This window comes from Podarcis melisellensis (genome assembly GCF_964234715.1).
Source record: "Podarcis melisellensis genome assembly, chromosome: 17".
Lineage (NCBI taxonomy): Eukaryota > Metazoa > Chordata > Lepidosauria > Squamata > Lacertidae > Podarcis > Podarcis melisellensis.
Genome location: NC_138534.1, coordinates 10,088,782 through 10,111,061, shown reverse-complemented (window position 1 = coordinate 10,111,061; position 22,280 = coordinate 10,088,782). Strand labels below are relative to the sequence as shown.

General features: G+C 47.8%; 2 protein-coding genes across 7 annotated transcripts in view; one reads left to right on the top strand and one right to left on the bottom strand.

The window, feature by feature from the left end:
• Positions 1 to 22,280, bottom strand: part of DOCK6 (dedicator of cytokinesis 6) — a 100,629-nt gene that overhangs the window by 48,156 nt on the left and 30,193 nt on the right. For all 4 annotated transcript variants that reach the window (XM_081893625.1, XM_081893626.1, XM_081893627.1 and 1 more), the window contains exons 9-22: positions 21,509 to 21,658; positions 20,798 to 20,878; positions 19,939 to 20,095; positions 18,319 to 18,443; positions 16,895 to 16,988; positions 16,096 to 16,258; positions 8,835 to 8,952; positions 7,819 to 7,889; positions 7,377 to 7,515; positions 6,186 to 6,287; positions 5,908 to 5,994; positions 5,114 to 5,345; positions 3,439 to 3,597; positions 1,855 to 2,030 (exon numbers count right to left, since the gene is read on the bottom strand). In XM_081893625.1, coding sequence (XP_081749751.1) covers positions 1,855 to 2,030; positions 3,439 to 3,597; positions 5,114 to 5,345; positions 5,908 to 5,994; positions 6,186 to 6,287; positions 7,377 to 7,515; positions 7,819 to 7,889; positions 8,835 to 8,952; positions 16,096 to 16,258; positions 16,895 to 16,988; positions 18,319 to 18,443; positions 19,939 to 20,095; positions 20,798 to 20,878; positions 21,509 to 21,658 — 1,854 coding nt within the window. The remainder of the gene's footprint in view (positions 1 to 1,854; positions 2,031 to 3,438; positions 3,598 to 5,113; positions 5,346 to 5,907; positions 5,995 to 6,185; positions 6,288 to 7,376; positions 7,516 to 7,818; positions 7,890 to 8,834; positions 8,953 to 16,095; positions 16,259 to 16,894; positions 16,989 to 18,318; positions 18,444 to 19,938; positions 20,096 to 20,797; positions 20,879 to 21,508; positions 21,659 to 22,280) is intronic.
• LOC309360216 (uncharacterized protein) lies at positions 9,568 to 16,087 on the top strand. Of its 3 annotated transcripts, none has more exons than XM_081894865.1 (4): positions 9,579 to 10,039; positions 10,962 to 11,132; positions 14,014 to 14,136; positions 14,904 to 16,087. In XM_081894865.1, exons 1-4 carry the CDS (start codon positions 9,749 to 9,751, stop codon positions 14,988 to 14,990), a joined length of 672 nt encoding a protein of 223 aa, XP_081750991.1. In that variant the 5' UTR covers positions 9,579 to 9,748; the 3' UTR covers positions 14,991 to 16,087. The 3 variants fall into 3 exon arrangements, with proteins under 3 accessions (XP_081750993.1, XP_081750991.1, XP_081750992.1); XM_081894866.1 differs by having other exon boundaries at positions 9,589 to 10,039; positions 14,014 to 14,129; XM_081894867.1 differs by lacking the exon at positions 14,014 to 14,136 and having other exon boundaries at positions 9,568 to 10,039.

The window sequence follows — 22,280 nt, the reverse complement described above, 5'->3', positions numbered from 1 at the left end:
TACTGTCTCCCACTCTGCTTTCCTCCAATTATGAACAGCAAGCATGCGCGTGGAGGGGGTGATTCTGATCAGAATGACAGCAGAAGCAAAGGGCTAAAGACCACCACTCACCCAGCCACCCACCCACCTCATGCCATGGTCCCGATCCAGTTTGACCTCCTCACCCCCACACTGGCTGTACTTTCCTTTGTAAAAAAAACTTGCATACCAGGGCTAACCAAATAACAAAACACCACACATAATCTGTCCCTTGAAGAAACTTAATGGCAGTGATCACCCTCCAATGTTTCAAAACAGCGAAAGTATTATTTCAGGCAATTGTTTTTCCAAAACAAAGAATTAAGATTAGTAGCAGGGTGGTACAAGTTGGTGCTGGGCCCAGGAGGGTGGCACTTGGGCACTCATAGCAAAGCTCACTGCTGCAATGACTACTGGGGTCCTATTTATGTGATTATTAAAATGCCAGATGTATACAGATAGTTTGTGACCAGTGGAAAACCTCTGGCCCTGTTAGGATATAGTTCCATTCCACCCTACAAGGGTCAGGCATGATTGTTGTGTATCACATGCCTGATTACTCCCAACACTGTCTGTTGGGAACTTCCGTTTGTATATAGCTTTTGTATTCCGGCTGTTTTCCTGGACACGGAGGCAAGCAGTCATGTTTTTCCTTTGTTCTGAACTACGTTGAATAAAGCTGTAAATATGCTCTCTCTCTGTCTGCATCTTTCATTGTGGAGACTCTGCTGAAAGGGTGTGCATGGGTCTTGGAATGACTCTGAGGCTTGTGTTGTAAATTGACTGATGCTGTTCCACGGGAGACCGGTGATCGTCCGGAGACAACTGGGGGCCTGCCTGATGCCTCTGTCTCCCTGGCAGTATCCCAACCGGGCCTCCCCACTTGGCCCATGAGGCTGTTTCAGTCAAACCGCCTTCACCTGCCCTACATCTCATGTCACCTCCACCTGAAGTCATAAACGACATCTGGCCTGAGGCAGACTAAGATGGAGTTTGCAAGCACCCACAAAGTTCTGCGCCTGCAAACCACCTTTAATTACTGGGGCTTGCAAATAAATGTGCCTTTGCCTACGTGGTTTGATTTCAAACCACGTAGACAAAAAAGGAAGAAAGGGGGTCACTTGACATCACTGTGCCATCCGGTGACTGACACATAAGCTGCCCCACCCCTCTATCAAACCTGCTCCATGGAGGGTGGGGGAGATAAGGCTCCGATCCAAGGGATGGATCCAGCTTCACATCCTTGTAGTATATGATGCTTGGACAACTTTGGAACTCCCTCCCTGAAGAAGCTAGACTGGCTTCTGCCTTGTCCTTCTGCCAACATGTAAAGACTTTCTTATTCCAAGAGGCTTTTGGGAACTGACTGCTTTTGATGAAAGGGCCGGTGCTGTGGTGTTTTTACTGCAACTCTCTGTATGATCTTTTATACCTATATATAGTTTTAATTCTATCATTTTTTAATGATTTTTCTTCTTCTATGTTTTTAGCTGTTCCTATTCTATCTGTATCCTGCCAACCTAGCAGTTCGAAAGCACATCAAAGTGCAAGTAGATAAATAGGTACTGCTCCGGCGGGAAGGGAAACGGCATTTCCGTGCGCTGCTCTGGTTCGCCAGAAGCGGCTTAGTCATGCTGGCCACATGACCCAGAAGCTGTATGTTGGCTCCCTCGGCCAATAAAGAGAGATGAGCGACGGAACCACAGAGCCATCCGTGGCTGGACCTAACGGTCAGGGGTCCCTTTACCTTTATTCTATCTGTAAGTCACCTTGAGCCCCCATCAGGGGAAAAGGTTAAGTATAAATAAATTAACAAGAACCCTCAGCAGCGCTTACCTTGCTGCCAACAATCTTCTGAACCTCTTCATCTGGGGAGTTTGGTGTGGTGGTGAGGTCAGGGTTGCTGTTGCTGATGCTTTTGGAGCGAGAGAGATTCAGGCTGACAGGGCGCCCAGTTGTGCGGGACAAGGTGGCGTACTGGATGGGGCCACTGTGGGGTGGCATTCCAGCCTCTGTAAAACACAAACACACACAGACCACTAGGTTAAGTCAAAGGACAGATGGGCATATTGGGGTGGGAAGAATGCTACTGAGGGACAATGCCTCCAGGAGTCATGAATAGGCCATCACTTCCCATGGCCATGAGAAGACAAGGGGCTGCCACTGTGTCCCAATTTATCCTCCATTATTTTATCTTTGGATGCCTCCTCCCTGCACCAGAATGGAGCATCTCAAATGAAGAGTCCTTCTGGCTCAGCCAGAGGGCGTGATCTGGCCGGGTCACACTTCTGCGCTCCAGAATTACTTCCCCCGTAGGATCTGGGATACCTTCTTTTCAATCTTTGTTTTTCCTCCATGTTCCGGTGGCATGGCCATGTTTTGTTGCTGGGTTTTATTAGTTGGTGCATCTTCCTAAGCTGTAGAACTTTCTGTCCTCAACCCCCTAATATCCCTATGGAAGTTGAAGGCTCTACAAGTCCTGCCTTTCCTGGTGGGTACAGTCAAGTTGCCCATAAATCAGGCATAGGCAAACTCCAACCCTCCAGATGTTTTGGAACTACAATTCCCATCATCCCTAGCTAGTGGCCTCTTCCTCCCGCCGCAGCCACCCTGGTGCTCCTGTGGGCCAGAGAGTGGAGTGAACGAGCTTGCTCTGCCTACCCACAAGAAGCAGCAGCAGTAGTGGTGGTGGTGGCAGCTCCTGGGAAGGTAAACACAGTGGCTGGGGCTGGGAAGTGGGGAGGACTACTTGCCCCCCTTGCCTCTTCTTCCAGCCCCCCCCCGTGCCACTTCTCCGGCCCGCCACAAGGTCTGAGGAACAGTGGACCGGCCCACTACTAAAAAAAATTGCCAACCCCTGCACTAAGCACATCAGCCTGAGCTTCTCATGGTTCATTTTGGGCTATGCACTCTGTGCCTAAAAGCTACTAGTCTACTGCTATGACTCATCCGCTTCAATTGGCCTTAAATTATTCAGAAGTCCCATCTGTCCCACATATGACCTTTCCTGGGAGGAAACTCATGGAGCCAAGTTAGGCACCTCCCTGAACATGCCCATTTATCCCTTAGGGGCAGGCAAGCTGCTGACTAATTTCATGGGGGTAGAGGGAGGAGGAGAATAAGTGGAAGGAAAGAGATGGTAGGCAGAGAAGGAAGGAGCGCAGCTCATTTTTGCCTCTCGACTCCAAGCCTGCAAAAATCTCACAGTGTCCGCTGGGTACTGATCAAATCAGGCTGCTGTTTTCCTTGAGACAGAAACACACTGCTATCAGCACAAGGAGCTGGGCATCTCTCATAACTCTGGAGCGCCTGGGTTGCAGACCAGGGAAAATGGCACCCAGGGCAACATGAATGACAGCCAGGCACTTGCTCCTCCCCCTCCTCCTTCACACACATGGAACTAAACACTCTGTGCTATACCTGGTAAGCCTGGCTCTGCCACAGGCAGACGGAAAACGTAGAAGATGTAAGAGGTCAGCAGATGGTTGTGGCCATGCTGGTCCTGGCTGCTGTCAAGGTTCTTGTGGATCTGGTTCACCATCACGGCAATGGCTTCAAAGGCAGCACGGCCCAGGTTCACTGAGAAAATGGGGAGATGTGTGGACTTGTGTTAATGACCAAAAAGTGGCTCAAAACACCAAACACTGGAACAGAAAGGGCAAGTAAAGGTTAGATGGTTTTCAGCAAACAAGAAGGATGAAAGGCTGCTTGATCTTGGGAATTCGTAGCATGTTAGGGCGTGCATAAATTTGGAAAAAAGGAGCAAATGCGGGCTATTGCCCAGTTTGCAAGGTCTACCACTTGTCGTTCTTCCTCCCCATCTCTAGCTCCTCGAACAACAAATGCACAGACTGCTGAAAACTAAAAACCAAAAGAAAACACTTCCCTACGTTTAACCTAGGAAGAAGGTTGACCTTGTGCCAAAAATGTAGTGAATATGTTTCCAAAAAATAATGTTTTCCTTCAGAAATCCTTACATAGAAAGATGCAGCTGTAGCTAGAATTAGGCGCAGAAGAATACAGATACAAATGGGACTTTGGTCTTCTTTATTGCTGCATGCTGTACTTTAGAAGAAGAAAGGCACATCGTAAATCTTTATTGCTCACTGCTTCCAACACCTGCTTTAAAGCATGATGTGGGGTGGGGTGGGAAACATCAGGAGGGGTTCTTGACCCTGAAAGAAAAGACCTCTCCCTTTCCCATGAGTTCTCAGTTTTTGGCAGGGGACTTGGGTGAGGGGGAAACAACAAAACACATTGTCCCTAGCAAAAGGCAGATCTTTCAGAGAAGTGAATTTAATTGTGACAGCAACACTGGCAATCACGTAAATGGAAAAGTAATAAGCAACTGTCAGTACAGTCATACCTTGGGTTGAATGTGCTTCAGGTTCAGCGCTTTCGGGTTGTGCTCCACGGCAATCCGGAAGAACGGAGCGTGTTACTTCCGGGTTACGCTGCTCGCGCATGCTCAGACGCTCAAAATGACGTCATGCGCGGAAGCGGCAAAACACGACCCACGCACAGACGCGCCATCGCGTCTTACGTTCCATTCAGGATGCGAACGGGGCTCCGGAACGGATCCCATTCGCATCCCGAGGTACCACTGTAGATGAATGGTTAAAACAACTGTGATACTGAAATGCCCCAAACATAACAGCCCTCCACTTTTATATTAAGAAAGGAGTTTTGTTCAAAAGTAGTCTCTTTTTTCCTGGGGAACCCCACCCAAATTTAACCAAATGAATGGTGCACTCTTATATTGCTGACTTGTTTTATGTGTATTTCTTTTTCATTCGACTCTTCCCAACCTGCAAGCTGACCCATTTTAACACACATCCTTCTATTTCCAGAGTTATGAAGCCGGGATTCTATCACAACCCATGTTTCCCTTACCCTATCCTTGGAGTGAGTGATGCCAGTATGGAAAACCCTGTCTCTTACCATAAGACTGTGCAAGATGTGAGAATGCTTCAATTTCAGGTTTTGAAGACCCTTTGTGAAGCATCCCAGATGCTCAACCAAAGAACTCAGTATGGCCCAGACAATGGTAACCATGGGATAGGGAGTGGAATAGGAGGAGAAGCACAGCACTCACCAATCTGCCCTGCGATAACAGGTGGGTACACAATGAGTTGGATGAGCTTGTTGAGAATCTGGTGGCTAAAGACAACCAGGGACTCCAAGCTAGCCACCCGTAGGTTGCCCACACTGGATTTCAGCTCGGAGTCCATGTTGTTTTCTGTGAGGATTACGTCTTTTAGGCGGAAGGGAAAAGTGTATTCTTCCAGCACATGGATCAAGGTGAAGAACTTGTCCAGAAATGGGTCCTGCCAGGATAAAGGATAAGAAAACTATGGTGCAACTTCAAAGCATCTCTTAAATATGGAGTGTCCTTTATTCATTTCAACATCAACAGAAGAGCAGATATGTGCTATCTCAAGAATCCTTTGTATGTCTTTAATAATTTCTCTTTGAAAGATTAAGGATTGCCAAGTTGAACCAAACTGATGTTCAGTCCAGCTCAGTATCCTAAACCCCAGAGAGGTAAATGGCTCAGATGTATGTTCTCCCAACATGCATTGTTTTGATGAAGTAACCAAGAAAACCCCATTTTTCTCTCTGAGATGCTCCTTGATTTTTCCAAACTGAAAAATAAGGCAGCTGTTTTTGGACTTCTAAAAAAACATTGCAAACAGCTTTCCACAAGCATGGTGCTAGAAAGTGAGCTAGCATCAGGCTTTAATTTAGTTCAAAGCCTGGAGACAGGAGAGTTGATGCAGGAGCAAAAATCCCAGCTGGCATGCAAGAACATGGCTCAACTGAGTCATGCTTCTACTTGGCTCTACATTCCATTCCTTGCAACGTGAAAACCTCACCACCTCCTCTCACCTGAGTATGGACAGAAGACACTGCCAGCACCTCCACATTGAAGACCCCCTTGTGGTTATCCACCCACTTCATGCCAGGCAGCTGCACCTACAAAGAAGCAACAGGGATAAAATATAATGCCACTAAAGGGTGTCTGCAAAGGAGTGAGAGAAGAAGGAAAGCTGGAGATGAGAGGCAACAAGGAAAAGAAGAGAACATTCCTCACTTCAGCATAAGCAAGGAGAAGCCCTTCAAGGGACTCTCCTTTCCCCAGGCTACTTACAACAGCCGCTACTTACATCAGGGGTGAGTACCGAGTAGCTGGGAGGAGGCTTGTCAACAGAAACAGGCAGGCAAAATTGTCCTGTTCTCAGCCGGCCATGTTGCATGAGGGGGATCCACTAGAGAGAGAGAGAAAAGGCCTGAGTGAGTCCTAGCAGGATGACATGTCTTCTCTTGTCAGTCCTTCACTTGCCCCTCCCTGCCCACAGACTGCCTTTACTGAGCAGGGGACAGCAGCAAATCAAATACTGCCCACTGAGAAGGAAGATTTGTTACTGTACCCCACCTTGTAAATCTTCACTACTCAAGGTGGATGGAAGGACAGGAATCCCCCACAGGAGATGGAAGGGCACTCTCTGTGTCCAGGGCAGCTGTCTACCAGCTCCATCAGGTACACAGGCTGAGATGCTACCTGCCCGCAGACTGTCTCATATGCTCTGATTATCTGCCACTTGGACTACTGTAATGCGCTCTATGTGGGGCTACCTTTGAAGATGAACCGGAAACTACAATTAATCCAGAATGCAGCAGCTAGACTGGGGACTGGGAGTGGTCACCAAGACCACATAACACCAGTCCTGAAAGACCTACATTGACTGGCAGTGCGTTTCCGAGCACAATTCAAGGTGTTGGTGCTGACCTTCAAAGCCCTAAACAACCTCAGCCCAGTATACCTGAAGGAGCGTCTCCACCCCCATCGTTCAGCCTGGACACTGAGGTGAAGGTGTGAGGGCCTTCTGGCAGTTTCCTCACTGCGAGAAGCCAAGTTACAGGGAACCAGGCAGAGGGCCTTCTTGGTAGTGGGGTCTGCCCTGTGGAACGCCCTCCCATCAGATGTCAAGGAAATAAGCAACTACCTTACTTTCAGAAGACATGTGAAGGCAGCCCTGTTTAGGGAAGTTTTTAATGTTTTCTTGTGTTTTTAATATGCTGTTGAGAGCTACCCAGAGTGGCTGGGGAAACCCAGTCAGATGGGCAGTGTATAAATAAAATTATTATTATTATTATTATTATTATTATTAGGCCTTCCACAGTGTCAGGATATGGGTTCATCTAGCCCAGAGCCGCTTAAGTGGCAGCTTCTCTCCAAAGTCTTAAAGTTACCAGAAATCTTTTGCCACCGGAGACATGGGTTTTGAACAGAGGAGCTTCTGCACATGAGCTCGGCTTCTGAGCTACAAAACGCCATGAGTTCTGAAAGCACTCACTGTGTAGCCAACTGGGGTCTCCAAAGGCGTATTTTGCTTCTGCTGACAGCTGATATGGTAAAAGGTAAAGAGCAGGTGGTGGTTGTCCGTCAGGTTGGCTGGGATCTTTAGCTTGAACTCCTCGTAAAACTCAGGGGACCTGCAGGACACATGAGGGATGTCACAGTGGTCCACCAGGAGCCAGCACTGGCTAAGCCAGAGCCTCACCCACCCACAGGGGATCTTGAATGCATCAGACAATTTCTAATTTCCCCAGGAATGAAAACTGCCAGGAAGAAGATTGCACAGGAGAACAATCTTATTTTTATGAGGCAGTTAGCTTGGGAGACTGCTGGTTCCTTATCCAGGGAGCTATGCATCCTGATCAAAGCTGCAACTCTCCCCTCCCTGCCTCATTTGCAACAATTATCCCATCCTGCCGCCATAGTTACTTAGGACTCACTTGTTATGGTATACAACAGCTGTGTAAGCTTCTTTTGCAAAGTCACTGCAACTCGATTTCCCAAAGATGACCTGGGGTTGTTAGGAAAGCCAGAAATAGACTTAGTCAGAGACAGGGAGGCTGAAGTCCAGCAGACCACAGGGAGGGAGCCTGAGGACGCGACGGTCAAAGGGCCACCTGAAAAGGCTATGCAATTTTCAATGTTTGCTTACCAAAAAAAAATTACCCGGTATGTCTCAATGCTTTTCCACATTGGCTAGAGCCTCACCAACGCCACTGCCCTCTCCTTAATCCCCCTGAGAAACTAAAAGGGGTGGTGGTGGCAACAGCAGCACCTGCCACCTGAACCAGGGATGCTACAGAAGGAGTTACTTTGATCATTGGCTAGAATTCAGCATGGAAGGTCACCAGCTGCCCACCCTTCGAATGAAAGCACCACCCCCGGAGGCTTAGATCTGCCACAGATGTGGCTATATTTTCCAATAGATGAGGGCTAGGATCTTGACCCAAGAGGGCCTCACAAGAATGGGAACTGTGAATCTGCTTAGCAAAACTGTTCCCTCCAAACTATGTATAATTAAGAAGAGTTTGAATTTGATATCCCGCTTTATCACTACCCGAAGGAGTCTCAAAGCGGCTAACATTCTCCTTTCCCTTCTTGCCCCACAGCAAACACTCTGTGAGGTGAGTGGGGCTGAGAGACTTCAGAGAAGTGTGACTAGCCCAAGGTCACCCAGCAGCTGCATGTGGAGGAGCGGAGACGCGAACCCGGTTCACCAGATTACAAGGACTACCACTCTTAACCACTACATCACACTGGTGTAGTGTGAGAAATGGGAGAGTTCAAAATACAGGGAGGGACTGGCTAGGAGACTAAACTTTTGGGCACAATGGCATATTGGGCTCTCTGTTTTCCTTTCTTATATTCAGATGCTCCCTCGCTCCCTCACAGCACAACCTAGATCTTTGCTCCAGAAGGCCAGTGGAGCTGCAAAAGTTGTAAGGAAGCCACTCACTGGCATGGCTTGGCCAGGGTCCTCTCCAGCCATGAACTGGAGCTTCACCGCGATGTTCCGCACTGAACCTTGACGACTGCTGAAGTTCAGGCTTTGGGGATAAACATACAGCAGGTTCCTGCAAGAGAAGGGGACTCTTTACAGTTCTGAGGGAGAGCGGCAGCAAATGTGTACATGGCAGAGAGACCCATAACTGATGCGATTGCCAGAACACCTTTTCCTTATCTGCAAAAGAAATGAATGTACACCTGCTGGGAATCAGTTGCACTCAAAGATTAAGGTACAACTTAGTAGGGATTTTCACAGGCTATGCAGATAACTTAAAATGTGTTCTGTTCAGAGTTTCAGCCCACCAACAGCTCCTACTCCATTTCCTGCCCCTCTGGTCTCCCATTCTCTGCCCGCAGTTGGTCAGAGTTCCATATGCACAGAGCATGCTCAGTCCATAAAGGTAAAAGAGCAGGAGACCTTTGGAGCATCAAGTCTTTGCATCACGCCAGTCCTTCATGCCACCCTCTCCAAGAGGCAGCGGATTACATCACGTTGCTCATCCCACAGCCCAGCCAGGATAAACATAGCCAGCATTTGGACAGACACGCCACCTTCCCCTCCCCGCAACCTCTTGCAACCGTTAAGAGGTGCCAGAATCCAAAGTTAGCCTTTAGGTGCCTCTGCAATAAGCTGCCATCTGCCAGCATTGTGCAACTCTGTTGCCCCAGGTCAGAAGTTCTGTGCCCATGCTAAGTGTGGGATGAGAGCCCAGGATTAAAATACTGCTGGCTCATTAAATGCTGGAGTGGGTTGCTCAGTCCAGCTCAATCGTCTCTTTCCCCATCGGACCCCTCCCTCGCTTCTGCATATAAAGCGGCAGGCTTACTTCCTTCGGTTTTTCCACTGGCTTGCAAGTCACAGCCATGCTGACTTTCCTATTCCTGAGTATCTTGCTGCCTTCTGCAGCCATGCTTGCCCCTATCCTCACAGGCCAGCAGCAGCCCGCGGCTCCGCAGGAGGTAAACATTCTTTTCTACGGGGTAATGCAGTTTGCCAGCACGCTGAGTGACCTCTACGAGTCCACGACGCAGAAGCTTGACAAGATCAGATGCAGCTCCGACTTCTACGAGCGGGGCCTGGAGGAGCTGCGTCGTCAGACCCAAAGAGCCCAGCAGAAGCAGGAAGAGATCAGAGAGATTGTTGAGGGGCTGGAGGTAACTGTGTTTAAATTATAAGGGCAGGGGAAGGAGGGAAGACAGCGCCAGCCCAGATTAAAAGGCATTGCACTAGAGCAAAGCGGTAGTCATATTTTATTGGTGGGACAACAGGGCCTTGACCAGCTTTATGAAATGCTGCCCCCCCCCTCTGCTGATTAGACAGGCACCTATGATCCTTTGCTTCAGATGCCTGTTGAAAACTTTTCCTTTTTAAAAAACCTCCCAGCTGAACTGTTGCTTTCAGTTTGCAGCCGATATGACAAAAAAATGCTTACTGGCTGGTTTTTATATTACCGTATTGGCCTGAATATAAGCCTCACCTTTCCCCCCAAATTCCGACTGTGAAAAGTTAAAGTGCGGCTTATATTCGCGACCTTATGGTATGCAGCCAGGAGCGTGGGGCAAACAGTGCCAGGAGCGTGGCAAAGCAGTGCCCACCCCACACGTAGCCCCCCATCCTCTCCCCCAAGGCCTGGAAGGGAGACAGCAAGGTAGTGGAAAGGCTGCCAGCAACACAATGCGGCTTTCCTCCCCCCCACCTACCCCCCCCCCAGTATGCAGCCAGGAGCAGCAAGAAATGAAGCGGCTTATATTCGGGTGTTTTTTAATTTTCCCCTCTCCAGTTTTAAAGATGTGGCTTATATTCCGGGTGCGACTTATATTCAGGCCAATGCGGTATATGCTCTTGTCCACAGTTTGGATATTCTGTGTTAAGCATTTTACAATTAAAAAATAAAAACAAATGAATAATGAACCTAAGCAGGGGCTTACACCTATAGCTCCATATTCAATCTTGTAATCTTCCGACCATACAATGTTAAGTTTCCCTACCTAGTCCACACCGCCAGGGTCCCAACTTCATCAGAGAGCCCCTTTGGTCAGTCTTCCTCATCCACCATTCCTGCTCTTTCTTTGATAGGATGAGAGCCTGGCAAGATGGCAGCAGGCTCACAGCAACAAGGAAGCGTTGCAGAAGATGCTTGCGGGCCAGCAGGACCTAGTGCGACAAGTGGAGGCGCTCGAAGGGATGCTGGCTATCATGGAAGAGCGAGGTTTCCAAAATAAGGGACGGGAATTTTCTGCTTTGAAGGTAATCCGCCACCTTCTCTTCTGTAAGGCGACACCCTAAGTCACTTGCTCTGGCCTCCTTGCGGTTTCTGCCACTCTGCTCTCCAAAATCTCTAGGGGGCTTGAAGAAGTGCCTAGACAAGTGAACTCTGAGCTAATCTGTACAGCATGAGAAGCCATCTCCGTGTAGCCCCACTGATCACTACACTCAAACTTACAGATACAGTAATGAACCAACTCATGCATAGATCAATGGACATGCACTCACATAGACAATCTTGCACATAGGTAGGCAAACTAAGGCCTTGGGGCCGGATCTGGCCCAATCACCTTCTAAATCCGGCCCGCGGACGGTCTGGGAATCAGCGTGTTTTTACATAAGTAGAATGTGTGCTTTTATTTAAAAAGCATCTTTGGGTTATTTGTGGGGCATAGGAATTTGTTCATTTTCCCAAAAAAAATATAGTCCAGCCCCCCACAAGGTCTGAGGGACAGTGGACCAGCTCCCTGCTGAAAACGTTTGCTGACCCCTGATCTTGCCCCTCACCCCTCTAGCTCTTCCATTCATAGAAGGTGCAATCATTGAATGGGCCTTCTCCACAGGAGGAGGCATCCAACTGGGAGTGAAACTCCACCAGAGGCTTCTAGCTAGTCTGCCAGCAGCCACAGGGAACTTGCCGAGGAGGATGGTTCAGCTTACTCAAGCAGCCACAGGGAGAGCAAAGGGGGAAGATGAAGAGGCCCACCCCTGAAAGAAACTGGCGGTGATGGGGACTGTCTTACTCCAAATGTCCCAGTAGAGATGGGGACTTCCTCACCACCATTTATGGATCCTAGGAGGTTGCAAGCGTCCACAATCCCAACTACCTGCAAACTCTTCGGCATGGACAGCAGAAGCCTCAGTGGCCTGGCATTTGCACTGCTATCAAAGGCAACCAGAGATCATGGAATCTTCTAAGCCTTTGACAGTGTTGTGTGATCAGGAGACGCCCTACTGGAACCTCTTTGTGCCATGCAAAGCTGCTATTTGCAGCTGAGCCAATGTAATTGTGATTTCTGCATTGTAGAGGGCTGGATTAGATGATTCTCAGGGTCCCTTCCAGCTCTACAATTCTATGATTCTACAATAATAATTCCCATGGCCAGATGAAGTCCTGACAGAACCTCTGTGGGCTGCATGAAGCTGTCGTTCCGAGGGCTGGCTGGGTGAGAAGGAGTTAAGTTGGGAATTTGTGTTATTCAAAGCCAGTTAAGAATTTGGGAGCCTTGTAACCCTTTCCTCCTCTTTGAGTCAAGCTTGATGGGGCCCCAAAGCTCACATCCAGGCCTGAGCTAGGAAAGCTTCACACCAAGCACAGCGTAACATTCCAGCTCTCTCAAAAGCAACACACAGATGCTCGAAAGCTCAGTGGCAGCATCTCATTGCTCTGAAATATCAAGCCAGATCCCAACCCGTTTTAAACTCATAAGCTTATTTTCAGCTTATCCAAATCTCTTTTAAGGTACCGTCTGCTTTAACAGCATGAACAGCAGGGAGGGGTGTGCGTGGAGAGGGTAAGGATTAGGGCTCTCCGAGCTCAGTGCATAAATAAGACTAGGCAGTTATTTACTCCCAAGAGGGGAAGTACCGTTTTGGGGGGACAGGGGTCAGGCAGGTGTGGAGGACTCCCTGGTCCTTAATGAGGTAACTGTGCCCCTCAAGGACAAGGTGCGCAGCCTGGGAGTCATTTTGGACTCACAGCTGTCCATGGAGGCGCAGCTCAATTCTGTGTCCAGGGCAGCTGTTTATCAGCTCCATCTGGCATGCCAGCTGAGACCCTACCTGCCTGCGGACAGTCTTGCCAGAGTGGTGCATGCTCTAGTTATCTCCTGCTTGGACTACTGCAATGCGCTCTACGTGGGGCTACCTTTGAAGGTGACTCGGAAACTACAAGTAATCCAGAATGTGGCAGCTGGTCTGGGGACTGGGACTGGCTGCTGAGACCATATAACACTGATCCTGAAAGACCTACAATAGCTCCCAGTACATTTCCAAGCACAATTCAAAGTCTTGGTGCTGACCTTTCAAGCCCTAAATGGCCTTCGGCCCAGTATACCTAAAGGAGCGTCTCCACCCCCATCATTCAGCCCGGACACTGAGGTCCAGCTCTGAGGGCCTTCTGGCAGTTCCCTCACTGAGAGAAGTGAGGTTATAGAGAACCAGGCAGAGGGCCTTCTTGGTAATGGCGCCCATCCTGTGGAACGCCCTCCCATCAGATATCAAGGAAATAAACAACTATCTGACTTTTAGAAGACATCTGAAGGCAGCCTTGTTTAGGGATGTTTTATCGTGTTTTTAATATTCTGTTGGGAGCCGCCCAGAGTGGCTGGGGAAACACAGCCAGATGGGTAGGGTATAAATAATAAATTATTGTTAGGTTATAGAGGGAAACCTGCATGTAAGCAGCAGCAGCAGCAGTAGTACCTCTGTCTCCTCCTGGCTCTTGATATCAATTTGTCATAAGAGCACCACACTCCTCTCTCTATTAGCACTGCTAGTAAATTGAGCATGTTACCCCTTGAAGAGCATTAGTAATGGCTGCAACAGCTCTCCAGGATTGACTTCTTGGGTGAAGCAGAGTACTAGGCTGAAATTGTGACTGCATAGTCCTACTGAAGAGAGGTCATATTCTGCACTGGTTGTGAGGTGAAGGGGCAGAGAGAAGACCTGGTAACTGTATGAATAGATGGCCCAGAATGGTAAGTGAATGAAGTCATGGTTTAGGAGTCCCCAGGGTTGAAAACTGAGATGAGGAATTCCCCAGGGTTGCAGACTGAGATTAAGGGGTCTAAAACATCAGAAACTGCTAGCAATGGATAAAAGAACCCCCACCTCTCGGTTAACCGATATCCTCTCCCCTCAGGCACACATGCAACAGCAGAATCTCACCATCTGGTCCCTGCTGAGAGCTACCCAACAGCAGCAGCAGCAAATGGCTCGGCAGACAGAACAGCTGCTCTGGATCCAAAGACTAGCAAGGCAAGAGGTGCTTCTTGGGGACGTTTCATAAACAAAGATCAAGTTAGTGTGTTGCTGTGATAAGGGCAGCTCCTGGCTCAAAGCTGCTGCCATTTGCTAGTTGTGGTAACCGTCTTTCTGATGCAGGGCACTCATGCCAAGATCTCAGTACTGTAAAGTACCCTTACTATAGTAATGGGCGCTGTGGTCTAAACCCACTGAGCCTCTTGGGCTTGCCAATCAGAAGGTCGACGGTTCGAATCACCGCAACGGAGTGAGCTCCCGTTGCTCTGTCCCAGATCCTGCCAACCTAGCACACCAGTACAAGCAGATAAATATGTACCGCTGTGGCAGAAAGGTAAACAGCGTTTCCATGTGCTCTGGTTTCCGTCATGGTGTCCTGTTGTGCCAGAAGCGGTTTAGTTGTGCTGGCCACATGACCCGGAAGCTGTCTGTGGACAAATGCCGGCTCCCTTGGCCTGAAAGTGAGATGAGCGGCACAACCCCACAGTCGCCTTTGACTGGACTTAACTGTCCAAGGGTCCTTCACCTTTTCTCTTTTTTTGCCTATAATAATAATCATGGGAGGGACCAGAGGAGGGAAGGAACAAGTTTGATCCCCAAGACACAAAGTGCAACACATCTGCCTCTAACTTGCTAAGAAAGCAAAGACGAGGACATACGCTAAGAGCCCAGGCCTCTGGGCCCACAAATAAGGAAGTCCACCTGAGGGAACGTAGGTTTGATCTTTGAGATCTGCTTGCTTAATGCCGTCTTACTTGTCCTTGTTTCCAGATGAAGAACCACAAAGTTGTGAAGCTGAATGTGGGGGACCTGAACAGAGACACCATGGCACCATTTGTGCCAAAGAGGGGGTCGTGATTTTTGGAGCAGAAAACCTTTTGCTCACAGCAGCTTGGTGGCAACTATTTGCACCTGTCCTGAAACATGGCTGATTGTGTCATAGCATCCACAGGGTGGCCGGTAGGAGATCAGCAGCAGGCTAGAAGAATCCAGCCTCACGACGAGAACTCTCCAACACCTGCCGGATCTAATCTAAATATGTAGATCCTCACCTTCTCAAGTGAGGAACTGCGAGTCCTCCGAGGGATCTTTAGAAAAGTCGCAGTATCAGCAAAACAAGCAACCTTTCTGAAAGCTACATCGCCCTACCCAAGGCTACTGACTGCTGCATCTGAGTTGGCTCTCATTATACAGAGCACATTATGTGTACACACTGAACATCTGCTTTTCAGTGTGGATGGGCATTCTGCGCTGTAATACTGCCTTGGCTGCCAGGGCTTACCAGGAATGAGAGTACAATATTATGAGTGCTTCACCAGATCAGACACTGGAAGGAAGCCGCAACAGTTGCTGCCAAAGGACTACAGTTTTATCTACTGTGCGCCGAAAAAGATCTGGGTCATTATTCAGTATGATGACAGTGGCAGCTGAACACTTAAGGCCAGAATCTTGGTGCTGAACTCTTGACAACCCTGTGGTCATATTGCTACATAGCAACCTGCAGCCTGACAGGGGATGGGAGGAAGTTGGCAGCTTGTCACAGTTTTACTTAAAATTAGTACTGAGAACTGCAAGATCAACCAAGGAGAAACTCATCCCTTTGTTCCTGAGCACACAGTTTTAAGGAGTCAGCACAGATTATTCACAGAGGGCTAGGATAATGAGTGGAAGTCCTGAGTGGAGTTTCCTATAAAGGGAGGCAGCTTGTTGGCAACTAAGAAAAAACAGGTTACAGATGAACTGGTGGAGAAGGAGAGGGAACGAAAGCTGCAACCAATACCTTGTTCAACCAATATCAGTTTGCCATTGTAGCATTTGTTTCTGCCACTTCAGAATACAGAGGAATTCAGTATCACAAGGTTGAAAAGATCAGAGCTGAAAAGCACGGAATTAAAGCACCACAAAGCACACAAAACAGAGCTGCTTTTGCACCCGCTGGCCAGCAAAGCTGCCTTAAACCTACCTGTACGTTGTGTGCGGTGTGTAGACTTCCTTGACTGGAAACTCCAGGATCTCCTTGGTGGGCCGGACTCGGAGGTCAGGATAGGGCAGCACATGCAGAAGTTCCGGCGACAGGCAGTAATGGGGGTTCTCCGGCAAAGGAGAAATGTCGATCTTGAGCTGGGCTGCAAGGCCGAAAAAAGAGGGTGTGTGGGTGTGTAAGGAGAGTTTGCATACAGAAGCCAACATGACAAAACTGACAGACCTCTGAGACGGAGAATGTGTGGTAGAGGGCTGGAGAGTTCTAGGGTGCTTGAGTTTCCTGATCTCTATTATATCACAGAGAAGAATGAGCACACACACACAGATTGCACAAGGAATGGAAATGGACAACAGAAACTATAGAGAGGCCTCCTTCACCTCAAACAGAGAACAATGATGAAGGATTGTTTAAGAACTTTTTAAATAATAATAAACTATGCTGATTTGCTCTTGCTCTCATTTCACTGGATTCTGAAACACCTTCAGCTATTTCTTGTAATGACTGATCTTTCTGCCTCACTTTGGGAGGAAACTGAACACAAACTCAGACACACACACACACACACACACACACACAGACCTTTTCTCTGCTTTCTGTTCTCAGGAACCATTTCCTGCTCTTGGCAAAAGTGGGATCTGGCCAAAGAGTTTTATTGCTTTTGTCACAACAGACTACATGGCTACCACAATCAACACCGGCTCCAGAATTCCCCATTCCACAGAGCTCTCAACAAGAGGCAGTGCCTTGTCGCAGGCTGATTTATAGGCACACACCTTACCTGTGACAGGTCGGAGCCTTCTTAGGACAGATGATGGCCGCCTCATGTCTGCCAGGAACTTGTATAGGTCCTCATCACTGAGACGATCACCTTCCTAGAGTTTTTTTTTGGGGGGGTGGAAAAAAGAAGGGGAGAGTTGAACCAGAACAGAAGAGTAACATCCACCAAGACAGTGGCATTAAGCCCCTTGTGAGTTCCTTAGTGGATGTGGCATTGCTCTAGCAATACTTGTTCCAATTTACTCATTTACCCTATGTATAGACTGTCCATTGCATTGCACTGCAGACTTCCAATAAGTCTAAAAACATAATACAAGGAAACACATCAAAGCATACATAGGATAAAATCCAATCTTAAACCACTACAAATGATTGTTTGAACAGTAAAGTACAAGATAAGATCTTGACACCAGACTGAAATAAAACAATTCACCCGATGCCCTGAATTGGATTTTAACCTATATCAGAAACTCATTAACAGAGAGGGAGTATAAGCCTCTAGGGACAGGGAATTTCACGACTGGGGCACCACTACAGAGAAGGCGTTGCCAAACAAGTAGACGTGAGAGGCACCTGTAATATTCCTCAGGTTCATTTTAAGACTCTGCCAGAACGTATACTTCACTGTATACAACTTAACTTTCAAAGTCCTAAATTGCAAGTCACTTGAAGGTTCTGTCAAGAATCTGAAGCTCTGTTGGAGCGTACAAGTTCTGAACATGCACTGAAGACTCTTGTGGAAAATGCTTGAAAATCTTGAAGTTGTAAGAAAAGGAGGGGCCCTGCAAATAAAGGCAGAGAATCCTGCTGGGCCCTGGGCAGTGACCATGCCCCACTTTCAACCCATTTCCCAGCATTTTATGCTGAGTGGGGAAAATAATGAAAGAAGAATCGCAGCTTCTTATGAGGAAAGAGAAAATTCTCTAGCACAAACAGGTAAAGGTAAATGTACCCCTGCCTGTATAGGCCAGTCGTGTCCGACTCTAGGGTTGTGCGCCCATCTCACTTAAGAGGCCGGGGGCCAGCGCTGTCCGGAGACACTTCCGGGTCACGTGGCCAGCGTGACGAAGCTGCTCTGGCGAGCCTGCACCAGCGCAGCACACGGAAACGCCATTTACTTTCCCACTAGAAAGCGGTACCTATTTATCTACTTGCACTTAAGAGTGCTTTCGAACTGCTAGGTGGGCAGGAGCTGGGACTGAACGACGGGAGCTCACCCCGCCGCGGGGATTCGAACCGCCGACCATACGATCGGCAAGTCCTAGGCGCTGAGGTTTTACCCACAGCGCCACCCGCGTCCCCATGCACAAACAGGTAATTGCCTGCAAATCTCTGGTCCTGTTAGCTACACTCCTACAGATGTGAAAACCCAAAGACAGTGATATTATGAATCAGTCCAGACAGCCCAGACTCCAAGCCTCCCACCTGCTTGAAGAAGTTGGTGACGGTAAGGGTAGCTGGGCGGAAGTTGCTGAAGCTGCACATCTCCTCCCCAACACTCATGCGCTCATATGTTTTCCTCTTGCGCTCATTCCAGGTTCCCTTGCGATCTAAAACAGAGGAAGATATGTTCAATAGGTGAGGTGCACACATGCAGAAATAAGGAGTCATATTTAGGCAATAGGCAATGGTGAGAAGAGAACCGGGCTCTGCCAGGAACTCATGCTTGGTATTAGGCGAGTGGCTATCACTGCCTCTCAGCTTCATGTCCACAGCGCTGGGGAGGGGGATGTGGCCTACTTTGCAAGGTTGTTGTGAGGGCAAACCTAATGGAGACCACAACGCTGTACAACAGCGCAATGGTTGCGCTAATAGGCATTTTGCAGAAACTACCCACAAGCTTCCTCAACAACGTAGAATTGTTTCTACAAAACCAACAACAGGTGTCCCACAATAACACTGGAAGCAGCTTTTCTAAAGTAGTGCAGTATTGTCCCTTGACAGATACCTTACAATTTGCAATGGAAATGAACTTCAGAATCTCCAGCACAACCAAGGGGAGCTGTATCACTTAAGTGTTTACACTTAAGCGATAAATGATTGATCGTGGCCAAGAAAACTAAACCCCTTAATCTGTCAGAGTCTGCTACAGAGGTGATACTTTGCACTGTGCTATATGGAGGCAGATGTACTGATACCAGGAGGCCACTGAAGTTAAGTCCACTGAATAAAAAAACCCGTTTGCGTGCTCTAGCAGACATGGTATAATGTGTAGTAAATTACACTTGAGGTCTGCCGTATAGAGCTCTCGGAAGATGCTTCTCATACCCAATTTTTCCCTGCTGATAAATTGAAGGATACCTTTGTTTGAAGAAAAGAGAGCAAAACATAGAAACTGCCGCTTCCTTTGTCTCAGTCTCTAGCTCATGAGCATAAACAATCTACCTCATTCAACATTTCTGTTTTGTGAGCTTTAGGGCTGCATGGACATGACTGCAAATTTGTGGCTTGATTTTACCCTGTTTGTAATGCTAGCATGCTGTGAGTCAGCTTTAAACTATTCCTGTGATGCACAACTGCCAGTTACAAGTCATCCCATTTCTGATTATAAACATACAGTGCAATCTGTGGCGTTGTTGTTGTCGTTACATCCCACCATTCCTTCAAGGAGCTCAAAGTGGCTTACAAAGTTCTCCTCCCCATTTTATCCTCACAAGAACCCTGTGAAGTAGATCAGGCTGAGAGTGTGTGACTGGCCCAAGGTCACCCAGTGAGCTTCATGACCATTTGGGAATTTAAACTCGGGTCCCAGTCTGACACTCTAACCCAGGCATAGGCAAACGTGGCCCTCCAGATGTTTTGGGGCAACTCCCATCATCCCTAGCTAACAGGACCCGTGGTCAGGGATGATGGGAACTGTAATCCCAAATCATCTGGATGGCTGAGTTTGCCTATGCCGGCTCTAACCACTACATCACACTGCCTCAGTTCCCGAGGTTCCTTTGGACAAAAGTGCCATGCAACTGGGGAAAAGCAGCGTCAGCAGCCAATTCCCCACAGTAAAGCGTCCTTTCTCAAATAGCTTGGTCACGGCACTATACTCACCACTCTCAGAGTCGGAAGCATCCCTCTCAAGCATCCCAGTGCTGTTGATTATATTCACGAGGTGGATGGCAGTCCAGGCAAATGGCATGCGGTACCTTCCCAGACGGGTGCAGAACTGCTCTCCTGCCACCCGCAGCTTCTCCAGCTTCTCTTTGTTCTGGAAGCACAAGGGGGGAGAAATCAGGATAGCAAACTTTTTATAAAAGAATGGATATGGTTTATTGAATGTTTGCAAATAAACTGTAAACAGATAGGAACAATGGCAGGATTACTGTAATAACCTGCAGTTTTATAAGAGGATACATTTTAAAAAGATGCATAAATGATTAAGTTAATTTGGAATAAGCAGAAAATATTTTTTAAAATAAATTTAAGGAACCGCAGAAAGAAGGGAAAGGAAGTCGATTTCCAAAATGTGAAAATGATTGTAAAATTATTGAAATGTATAAAAATTGAAAATCATAAATAAAATTTTAAAAAGGAAGCACAAGGGGGGAAACTTCACCATGACTGTGACCAAACTGTAAATGCTGAACCCCTTACCACATCCACCCATAAAATAAACCTGTAAAGCAGGCCATTTTCATTCCATTGAGAACATGCAAGAGGTCATCCCAGGGCATCCAGGGATTTAATGATACAGGTAGAATTGAAACCCGGGGCCAAGTCTAGCATGCTAGCTAGCTAACTAAAACACACACACACACACACACACACACACACACAGACAGACAGACAGAGAGAGAGAGAGAGAGAGAGAGAGAGCATGGCCAAGAACCCAACTGCTTCCTTATCATACACACACACACAGCAAGGCCAGGAACCCAACTGCTTCCTCATCTTGCTTCCACCTACCTACCTTCAGAGCATCAGTCTCCTTCATGACCATGTATGGCTCACAGCATTCACTGATGTCCCCTTGCTGCAGGACCTTCTCCAGCTGGGCAAGGAAAGGAAAAGCAAGTTATTGGTGATGAAGTCCAGCAGATGCCTTGGAAGTTCCCAAATATTAAACCAAGAGTGCTGTGAGCTCTACCTCAAGTTCTACAACTAGCCCTGACGAGAGAGGCCTGCAACCAGAGAGCCCTCTCATCTGTCCCTGAAGCTAAGGAAAGATGAAAAGTCCTGCACCTAGAGCTGGGCTTACTCAGTGTTTGAAAAGAAAATATGGGGCAAGGAGAACAAAATGGCGTTCTGCACTATGTAATTACTTTTATTTTGCTTATGTTTCTTTTGCGTTATTCATTCAGCTAACCAAAACCATAAGTAAAATGAAAAAGAATGGGCCCTCCCAGACCTCAATCCAGTTTCAGAGAGTCTGCTAGACATTGCCCACACAAATTCAAAACTCCCTCCAAACCCATGGGAACTAGAAACATGTTTTCTTTTGTTTTAAGGATAGCTGAGATTCTCAAGCTGTTAATTCTGATGCCCAGCTCAAACAAGCTATTTTCCTGCACTCACAGAAGGAGGCAGAATATATGTGCCTCCACCGCAGGCACAGCGCTTGCCAGAATGGCTGCAAAGGGGGATGAGCTCTGGAGGCGTGACTGAAGATCAAACATCTCACCTTGATCACTAAGAATATATCTGGAGAAGGATGCGTGAGGGAGAAGATGGCCGAGCGAGCCAGCGTGGAGATAGCAGGGTGGGCACTGTGCGCTCGCAGAAGCCCCTTCATGTGCTCCGAATTCAGGTCAAAATAGAAGTTTTCAGAGATCTAGAAAAGTTGGGGAAAAGGCAGAAGCTGGGCAAAGTTACCATGCACTCAAGATCCACTCCTAACCTGACACAGCAACAAAGCTGGGAGCACCACAACAGTCAGAGGACTTTAGATCTGGACAAGGCCTATCCACTGTGGTCTTGAAATCTGGCTTGCTGTCGCCACCACTACTGTAACAAGACCTGGGGCTTCTCTTTCCTGCAGCCAGAGAGCACTAGCCCTGTTTTCCACTGGCTTCTGCCAGATCTGCCTGGTTCCACACAGTAGTTTCCTGAGGCGCTTAATAAAGCCAAGCTTAGGAGACTGTGCTGGGGAGAAGAGAGGGGCCTCAGCTACACTTGTCAATTACAGTGGTACCTTGGCTTAAGAACAACGTAGTTTATGAACAACTTGGATTAAGAACGCTGCAAACCCAGAAGTGGGTGTTTTGGTTTGCAAACTTTGCCTTGGAAGCAGAACATGTTGAGTGTGTTCCATTTGTAAATTGAGTCCCCCGCTGCTATGGAGAAGCACGCCTTGGTTTAAGGTCGCTTTGGATTAAGAATGGACTTCTGGAACGGATTAAGTTCGTAAACCAAGGTACTACTGTATATCGAGTTATAACTGCGTTATAAACATG

Coding starts and splice junctions, on each gene's coding strand:
- LOC309360216 (XM_081894865.1), top strand. CDS start 9,749: ATGCTGACTTTCCTATTCCTGAGTATCTTGCTGCCTTCTGCAGCCATG. Junction 11,133..14,013: donor GGGAATTTTCTGCTTTGAAG/GTAATCCGCCAC, acceptor CTCTCCCCTCAG/GCACACATGCAACAGCAGAA. Junction 14,137..14,903: donor AAAGACTAGCAAGGCAAGAG/GTGCTTCTTGGG, acceptor CCTTGTTTCCAG/ATGAAGAACCACAAAGTTGT.